The sequence below is a fragment of the Capsella rubella genome, unplaced genomic scaffold (genome assembly GCF_000375325.1).
Source record: "Capsella rubella cultivar Monte Gargano unplaced genomic scaffold, Caprub1_0 scaffold_4, whole genome shotgun sequence".
In the NCBI taxonomy this organism is placed as follows: Eukaryota; Viridiplantae; Streptophyta; class Magnoliopsida; order Brassicales; family Brassicaceae; genus Capsella; species Capsella rubella.
The window spans coordinates 10,453,929-10,464,057 of NW_006238920.1; the positions used below are offsets into that span (position 1 = coordinate 10,453,929).

General features: G+C 36.3%; 1 protein-coding gene across 1 annotated transcript; it reads left to right on the forward strand.

Annotated features, from left to right (window-relative positions):
• The first annotated feature begins 3,810 nt into the window (after nt 1-3,810).
• LOC17888791 (ABC transporter B family member 1) lies at nt 3,811-9,038 on the forward strand. Its single transcript, XM_023783737.1, has 10 exons — nt 3,811-4,275; nt 4,378-4,432; nt 4,523-4,698; nt 4,783-4,983; nt 5,114-5,373; nt 5,455-5,771; nt 5,843-6,066; nt 6,425-6,798; nt 6,874-7,591; nt 7,674-9,038. The coding sequence occupies exons 1-10, from the start codon at nt 3,829-3,831 to the stop codon at nt 8,943-8,945; spliced, it is 4,044 nt and encodes a 1,347-aa protein (XP_023639505.1). The 5' UTR covers nt 3,811-3,828; the 3' UTR covers nt 8,946-9,038.
• Nucleotides 9,039-10,129: the final 1,091 nt, after the last annotated feature.

The window sequence follows — 10,129 nt, forward strand, 5'->3', positions numbered from 1 at the left end:
ATGTTAAGTAATGACCGAATCCGATTGCAAAAAATGTAAAAAAATTCGGAAATTACTTTCTGCATGTGTTGTTTTTTTTAAAGATGAAAAAATTGTTTGTTTTCTTACAATTTATTACCTTTTTCCATTTACGTGAGTGTCCTATGTACCAATTCGAGTCTCCCTAAAGTTAATTTTAAATGTGTTGTCATTTTTACCTATTTATTGATATAACGTACGTAACATAGATGCATATCCATCTTCCTACGGCTATAATAGTTATAAATGTAAAAAAAAAAAAAAATAAAAAAAAAAAAAAAAAAAAAAAAATTGTTATAAATGTTTGTGTTGCAGAGAAAATTCCACAAGTGAAATTTTCGTATTGGCAGATAACTCAAGTTTTTCTCATTTTTTTAAATATAATTTGATGTGTTATTTAAACTAAACATATTTTAATATTGCTAATATACCCTCTGATCCACAATATATTTTTATCATTTTCTTAATATAATTTGAGGTGCTATTTAAACTCACATATTTAAATACTGCTAATACACCCTTAACCTTCTGAGTTCTGAACCACAAGCTAATGATGTGGTTTTTTGTTTACTTGTAGTTCGGAAAATATTAAAGTGATTTTAAGTTTGTTGGTTTAGTTATGATTTCAGGTGACTGAAGTAACATTTGGAATGATATGTTAAAAAAAGAATATTATATCTATTTCAAAGCAATCCGACGTGAATTATGTTACCATCAGTGACTTTTGTTGTGTAAGTGAAGGATAAAAGTATGCAAATCAGAGTCAGAGGACATGTGTTGATCTCGTGGTTAAATAGTAGTCTGATTCTCTGTACAAGTCAATAATATATAATTCCCTTTGAAAATTACTATTACCCATTTATTACACCAAAAACAACAAAGTCTTAAGTATGTCTTGGGTTTATCTCTTTTTCAAAGTCATAGAGAAGGTGTAGTAGCTAAGTTAAACCCTAATGTCAGGATCGTAGTAGCTTCACTGCAGTCTGCAAATATTGTCTCCTTTCACTCTTTAGGCAAACCAAACCAAAAAAAGAAAAAAACCAAGTGGGCCAATGACTGTAGTAACTTTTTTAAACAAAGGTTTTTTAACCAAATATATTTTTTTGATTATTTGTTCATAAATAATTGAATTAGTTGTGTGAAAAAAATGATTTAAGTAGGTTAAAAAAATAGGGTAGGTTTTGTTTTTCAACAAATGGAAAATCACCGACGCGACTTTTGGTTTAAAAAACATTTTCGATGTTCGATTTTAGGAACTAGTTTAGGTGAATAATAATTCGCTTTTGAAAGCCAATTCCTTAGTTATTGTTAACAAAAAAAGAAAAAAAATGAATAATAATTCAAAAATAAATCATTTTCAATTTCTAAAAGAATTGTAGATATGTAGGTAAACAAAAAAAAAGAAGTATTAATACATTTCGAAGAAAATAATAGTTTGGTCAAAATGTCAGAGTGAGAAAGAGAGAAGAGAGAAGACTTTTTACAAATGTGTTTTTATAGGAAATAAATATGTATAGGGTTCAAATTTTTTTTTGATGTGAAAATGTATCAAAGCAAGCGACGATCGAGCAAGCTAAACCAATGTTGAGGCCGCGTGGTTTGATGTTCTTTTTTCTGATATGGCATGAACTAATCTCACTCTTCTAATAATGTCAAACTATACATACTAGTTTATCCAATCAGTGTTAAGGTTAGTTCGGATTACTATCCCTTACTAACTCGCAACCAAATATAATTAGATTAACATGCAAAGTTACAAACTAATTGTTTCTAACGAAACATAAAGTACATTATCTACATATAAATTGCATACGTTACAGTTACACTATATATAAATAGGGTCATTTGAATTAATATGATACTATGGCATTTGTGTTAAGCCGTTGTAATCAATCAGCCCTTTCTTTTTACATATGAACCTATTTAACGAAACAAAAGAAAAATGAAGGAGACAATTAAAATAAAAGAGGAGCTTCAACTTCTTCTTTCCCACAAAAGATGGCTTTCATTGTAATTAATTATTTATTTTCCGTACCTACAGTGTCTTACTCTGACTCTGATTTTACTTCTTTTTAATTATTTAATAATAATCACATTAAAAATATAATTACGTTCCGTATTAGTATAATTATAAAACTAAACCGGTTAGATTCGTTTTCGTTTACCAGGTGTCTGCTAATGTGAACCTGAACCCCCATCATCTTATCTCCTTCATTTTGTTAATGATGATTGATAATTGTGATTAGAAAAACCTATTAGAAGAAGAAGAAAAAAGGGAAAAAACTTAAAGCTGAGACCGTAATTATAGGAATGTGAGAGACTTGATGTGTGAACAGATATGTTCTCTTACACACTCCCAGCCCATTATTTTTCACTTGGACTCATTGGAACCAAATATAAAAGATACAAATTGTGTACTCTTATAAAAAATTTGATTTGATTTGGTTGCAATTATAGCTGTAACGTATAGTTGATTAGAGCAACATTATTGGCAGTCTCTTAAAACCGAAATATAGTATCTTAGCACAGTGTTTTGTATCTTATATTGGTTATAAACATATTTTACACCGTAAGACTGTCGCATAATTAGTAAGAGATAGCCAAAAAAAAGAGTAAGGAGGTACTGTGAAATTAGTGTGAATCCATCCATAGTTTTTAGTTTGTAAAGGTTGACTGTTTAACATTTTGAATGTAGTTTTTAACAACAATATTCACATTTATGATATGCTTAATCTAACAAAACAAATAAGCATATTTTTCTTTAATCCAGTAAAATTTGTATAGTAAGATGTTATGATTTATAACTATACTGTGCACATTTCCAAGAACGAAAGAAGAACAATCATAATCGATAATAATTGTACCTACCAAATTCGGTCAATATTTTTTTTAAATTATATATTTTTTTTATTTGTAGTGGTACTCATTATTTTTTAAATAGTACTCCTCTGAGTTTTTTTTTTTTTTTTTGTAAGTTTCTTTAGTTTTCATTTCACCTTATACTGTAAAAATTGTAATTTTTTTTTTGTTATTATTGTTGTTCATAAATTTTTTTAAATATATAGAGAACAGATTTGAGACCAATGAAGAGAAGAAACTGTAGGAAGTCAAAAAACTTATCTCCAATTTTGCTAACAGTGTTCTATGTCGGATTCCATCAATCTCTCTCTCTCTCTCTTCCATCATCTGTCACTTTCTTTGTTTTCTACGCAACAAGAAACCGAACCAAAAAAAAAAAACAAATTTACTAAATTAATCACCCAAAAAAATAACCCACTAAAAAGCAAACGAATCCAAGAACATGGAAACAAAAAAAAATGTGTAAGAAAAGGAAAAATAAAATTTAAAAAAACATCAAGCGTGGGCTGAAAATCACTACACACTAAAAAATCTGAATTTTTATATTTTCTTGACAAAATTGGTATAAACACAGAATAAATACACTAAATTGACTCACTTAAAATACACAAGTTGACTGACCCAATCAGGATCCTGTTATTATGTTTTACATTAATTTCAGATAAATGAAACGGTAAAAAAAAGATTAACACAAATATGGAAAGTGGGATTAGTAAAAGTATATGAGAAGAAGGCATATAGAGCTATTGAGCTACGGAAGAAGATGAGATTATAAAAATACAAGTGTTGTGAAGAAGAAGCTATCGAGTATTTTTCGAGTCTTTGAGTTTATATATTTTATTTTATTTAAGAGAAATATTTACTTTTTAAAATAAAATAATTTTATTTTGTTCAGGGCTGTTGTGGTTTTTGAGGTTCTCTATAAAGCAAAGTGAGAAAACATCTACACAAATGTCCCAAGAACCTGATCAGACAAAACAAGAAGAAGAAGAAATTAAGTCACTTGAACTATGGCGTTGGTCCGAAATGCAAGGCCTTGAGCTTCTCCCTGAAAACCATACCACCACCACCAACAGTAACAACAACTCTATCAACACAGAAACAGAGCTCCGGAGAAACTCGCCGGAAATGGATAATGACGGTGGTGCTCCTCCTCCTCCTCCACCGCCTGCACTAGTGGTAGAGGAGCCTAAGAAAGCTGAGATTCCCGGTGTTGCTTTTAGAGAGCTTTTCAGATTCGCCGACGGATTAGATTATGTACTGATGGGAATTGGCTCTCTTGGTGCTTTCGTCCATGGCTGCTCTTTACCTCTGTTTCTTCGTTTCTTCGCCGATCTTGTTAATTCCTTTGGTTCTAATGCTAATAACGTCGATAAGATGATGCAAGAAGTTCTCAAGGTATTCATAACTTCTTAAAGTTCTGTTTTTTTTTTTTTTCAAATCTTCAATCTGTGAACAACAAACAAAACTGAAAAACTTGTTCTGTTTTTTTTTTTGCAGTATGCACTTTACTTTTTAGTGGTTGGTGCTGCAATCTGGGCTTCTTCTTGGGCAGGTTTGAAGAAGATTAAAAAAAAAAAGAAAAGATCTAAACTTGATACTGTTTTCTCGATCCGATTTAATTTTGAATTTGGTTTTGTTGCAGAGATTTCGTGTTGGATGTGGAGTGGAGAGAGACAAACAACGAAGATGAGGATTAAGTATTTAGAAGCAGCTTTGAATCAAGACATTCAGTTCTTTGATACAGAGGTTCGAACTTCAGATGTTGTCTTCGCCATTAACACCGACGCTGTTATGGTTCAAGACGCCATTAGTGAGAAAGTAAGACACTTTTTTTACATTTCTATTTTTGTTCTTCTTACTCATCTGATCTGGTTTTTTTGTTTTTCAATTATGAAATCTCAGTTGGGTAATTTCATCCATTACATGGCGACTTTTGTTTCTGGATTCATCGTTGGTTTCACGGCGGTGTGGCAGCTTGCTTTAGTGACTCTTGCGGTGGTTCCGTTGATAGCTGTGATCGGAGGAATTCACGCCACTACTCTTTCTAAGCTCTCTAATAAGAGTCAAGAGTCCCTTTCACAAGCTGGTAATATCGTCGAACAGGTAGAGTGCACAAATCCCTAGAAACAAAAAAAAAAGTTTCCTTTTTTGTCAAATCTGGTAATTATCAAATCATTGTTTCATCTGGATTTCTTTTTTTGGGGTCTGATTCGATTTCTGGAAAAAATGGCAGACAGTGGTGCAAATCAGGGTAGTGATGGCTTTCGTTGGAGAATCAAGAGCTTCACAAGCTTATTCTTCAGCTTTGAAGATAGCTCAGAAACTTGGTTACAAAACTGGTGTAGCTAAAGGAATGGGACTTGGTGCTACTTACTTTGTCGTCTTTTGTTGCTATGCTCTGTTGCTTTGGTACGGAGGTTATCTCGTTCGCCACCATTTGACCAACGGTGGTCTCGCCATTGCTACCATGTTCGCCGTCATGATTGGTGGATTGTAAGCTACTCTTTTTTTACTCTTCTTATCAGTTGATTTGAAATTGGTTTTTCTGATGGAGGTTTTGATTGTTGTTTATAGGGCATTGGGACAATCAGCTCCGAGTATGTCTGCATTTGCCAAAGCAAAGGTTGCTGCTGCAAAGATCTTTAGAGTCATTGATCACAAACCGACAATAGAGCGTAACAGCGAGTCTGGTGTGGAGTTAGACTCGGTCACGGGCCTTGTCGAGCTGAAAAACGTGGACTTTTCGTATCCGTCCAGGCCAGATGTTAAGATTCTTAACAATTTCTGCCTCTCTGTTCCTGCCGGGAAGACTATTGCTTTGGTGGGGAGCAGCGGTTCAGGGAAAAGCACAGTCGTTTCGCTTATAGAGCGGTTTTATGACCCGAATTCAGGTTAACAATCTAACATTCTCATACATTTTAAGCTGTTTTGTTCGTCTAACATGGTTTTATTGTCTCTTCAGGACAAGTTTTACTAGATGGTCAAGACCTGAAGACGCTGAAACTGAGATGGTTAAGGCAACAGATAGGCCTTGTGAGCCAAGAACCTGCATTATTTGCCACTTCTATCAAAGAAAACATACTCTTAGGCCGTCCTGACGCAGATCAAGTTGAGATAGAGGAGGCTGCTAGAGTCGCAAACGCTCATTCCTTTATCATCAAACTACCTGATGGCTTTGACACACAGGTATGGTGGTTTCACATTACTAATCCAAATGAATCTGTGTTCTTTTGATTCTTGAATTTCATTAGTTTAAGGTATTTTGAAAGAGTCAAAAGAGAGAAGAGGTATGGTCATTAGAAAAGCATTTATAACAGAGTAACATGGGTTTGGTCAACAACGCATGTGAGACCCAGACAAGTAGTTTTAGTCATGTGTCTTGATGTTGAATATTTTTAGTGTTCATGTGCTTGTTTTTTTCTTGCTACTTTAACTTGAAAATCAGCAACCACTGTTCCAAAGGGTTTTAATCCTAGATAGACATACTGTATATTTCAGTCATATGTTTGTTTATATTCATGTTGGTAAATGTGAAAAATGTCAGGTAGGGGAAAGAGGACTGCAGCTATCAGGTGGGCAGAAGCAGAGAATAGCGATAGCGAGAGCGATGTTGAAGAACCCCGCAATACTTCTTTTAGATGAGGCGACGAGTGCGTTGGATTCTGAATCAGAGAAGCTTGTGCAAGAAGCTTTGGATCGTTTCATGATTGGAAGGACTACTCTCATTATTGCTCATCGTCTTTCTACCATTCGTAAAGCTGACCTTGTGGCTGTGCTTCAGCAAGGAAGTGTCTCTGAGATTGGAACGCACGATGAGCTTTTTTCCAAGGGAGAAAATGGAATCTACGCCAAGTTAATTAGAATGCAAGAAGCAGCTCATGAAACTGCCATGAGTAATGCGAGAAAGAGTAGCGCAAGGTATATTCTGATTCGTTTTATGTGGCACTAATGATGCTTTGTTTAGTTACTAATGTCAATTTTTATACGTTGCAGACCTTCAAGTGCTAGAAACTCGGTTAGCTCGCCAATTATGACTCGGAATTCGTCGTATGGAAGATCACCTTATTCACGGAGACTCTCGGATTTCTCAACTTCTGATTTCAGCCTCTCCATTGAAGCTTCTTCTTACCCAAATTATCGACATGAGAAGCTAGCCTTCAAGGATCAAGCCAATTCTTTCTGGCGGCTAGCTAAAATGAATGCGCCGGAGTGGAAATATGCTTTGCTTGGTTCTGTAGGATCTGTCATTTGCGGCTCCCTCAGCGCGTTCTTTGCGTATGTCCTCAGCGCAGTCCTAAGCATCTACTACAACCCGGACCATGAATACATGATCAAACAGATTGATAAGTACTGTTATCTTTTAATCGGCCTCTCTTCCGCAGCACTTATCTTCAACACGCTCCAGCATTCTTTCTGGGACATCGTGGGTGAGAATCTGACCAAGAGAGTCCGTGAGAAGATGCTCAACGCTGTACTCAAGAATGAGATGGCTTGGTTTGATCAAGAAGAGAACGAAAGTGCAAGAATCGCAGCACGATTAGCTCTTGATGCCAATAATGTGAGATCCGCCATTGGAGATAGAATCTCAGTTATTGTGCAGAACACAGCACTGATGCTAGTAGCTTGCACTGCCGGGTTTGTTCTACAGTGGAGACTAGCACTTGTCCTTGTCGCAGTCTTCCCCGTAGTTGTTGCTGCAACTGTCTTACAGGTATGTGTTTGTAGTTGTACAAAGCAAATGTATACTCTTATTATTGTCCTTAGATTTTAACTCTGTTTTGTCTCTTGAACAGAAAATGTTCATGACTGGATTCTCGGGAGACCTGGAAGCGGCGCATGCCAAGGGGACGCAGCTCGCTGGTGAAGCCATAGCTAATGTCAGGACAGTGGCGGCCTTCAATTCAGAGGCAAAGATTGTTCGTCTCTACACTGCAAACCTTGAACCACCATTGAAACGCTGCTTCTGGAAAGGACAGATCGCTGGAAGTGGTTATGGTGTAGCACAGTTCTGTCTTTATGCCTCTTATGCTCTCGGACTATGGTATGCATCATGGCTTGTGAAACATGGCATCTCTGACTTCTCCAAAACCATAAGAGTCTTCATGGTTCTGATGGTCTCAGCCAATGGTGCAGCAGAGACACTCACACTGGCTCCTGATTTCATCAAAGGTGGTCAGGCTATGCGGTCTGTTTTCGAACTTCTTGACCGTAAAACCGAGATTGAACCTGATGATCCTGATACCACCCCAGTCCCAGACCGGTTACGCGGCGAAGTTGAGCTAAAGCACATTGATTTCTCTTACCCTTCAAGACCAGACATCCAAATCTTCCGTGACCTTAGCCTTCGTGCTAGAGCTGGCAAAACTCTAGCACTTGTAGGTCCAAGTGGATGTGGGAAAAGCTCGGTTATCTCCCTCATCCAGAGATTCTACGAACCATCCTCAGGCCGAGTCATGATTGACGGTAAAGACATAAGGAAATACAACCTGAAAGCCATAAGGAAACACATAGCCATAGTCCCTCAAGAACCATGCTTGTTTGGAACCACCATTTACGAAAACATTGCATATGGACACGAATGCGCGACCGAAGCAGAGATCATACAAGCTGCAACTCTGGCCAGCGCCCACAAATTCATATCCGCGCTACCCGAAGGTTACAAGACGTATGTTGGAGAGAGAGGTGTTCAGCTCTCGGGAGGACAGAAACAGAGGATAGCAATTGCGCGTGCCCTCGTGAGGAAAGCAGAGATCATGCTGCTCGACGAGGCCACAAGCGCACTTGATGCAGAGTCCGAGAGATCAGTGCAAGAAGCATTGGACCAAGCTTGCTCTGGTAGAACGTCGATTGTCGTGGCTCATAGGCTATCTACTATCAGGAACGCCCACGTGATCGCGGTGATCGATGATGGCAAAGTCGCGGAACAAGGATCACATTCACATCTCCTCAAGAACAACCCTGATGGCATCTACGCCCGGATGATACAGTTGCAGAGATTTACGCATACTCAAGTGATCGGAATGACGTCAGGTTCAAGTTCTAGGGTTAAGGAAGATGATGCTTAGTACTTACTACTTTTGGTCATATAGAAGAAGAAAGAAGAGAGTATAAAAGAACAACAAATACCAGAAGATGTTCTGAACAAAAACAAAACAAAAAAACTCAGTACTCAGACGGAAAAAAAGCTAACATAGATGTTATGGGTCGAATTTTGATGTCGTTCCCGTCTTTTTTTATTTGGGAATTTCTTCTTATTGTGTATTATCATAATTAATCTAATTTTTCACCTCTGTAATATCCATATATATTTGCCATATCAATCTATGAGCCTTTCTAGTGAAGTGAAGGCGAGTGATAAGGAGTGTAAAATTGTTTTATTGAGGTCAATATAATCCCATTGTCATTGAGTGCACTCGTTACCATATATGTATTGGTAGGGTTTGTTCTAGATTTTGAGATAAGCCTAACTTTTCTAATCATGAGATCGGTTTTAAAAAGAAAATATTACGATATATGATGAAAATGTAATCTGATAAGGTTTTTAATTGTTTAGTAAGATGGGTTTTTTTTAATGTTGTGGGTCTAGTAGAAGTGTAGAACACTATTTTAAAATTAACTTTGTGTGTGTAAAATCATGGTTTTATTTTAATTTATTAGATCATGATTAGTAAAAGTATGACAATATTGTCAAAAAGGATACTTTAAGAGTTTTAGACATGTAAGAGACACACGAACGAACACATACGTGGGGAACAAAATTATGAAGATGAGAAAAAGAGGAGAATGGGTCCAAAAAGGACATTGAATGAGATGATGAGACCCAAAGCTAACCAAAAAGATAGAAAAGACAACATTTCTTTTGTGTTTATATGAAACAATTTTGTTGATTTCATTATCTTTTGGTGCAGCACACGCGTGCGACCATACATGCACATATGCAAATGGGACACACACACCATGATGATGATGACGACTACTTTGTTTTAGTTGTTGAGTGCCATAAATTTGTTTTAATTATATGAGCAAAAGAGATTATAGTGGATGAGAAGAAGATGAATAACGTAGCTCTTATATTGGCACACGTCGTTCACTAATTGAGAATTTCGAACAAGGCCAGAATTATTTAGCCATGCTGCCTAGTGCCTACCCTGCATTTTCCGACTATGTAACTTGTTCACAAATAAAACATTCAGTAAACTCTAAAAGAAAAGATAAGTAGTTGCTTTGTGGTGGTGAATGCTGAATGCAT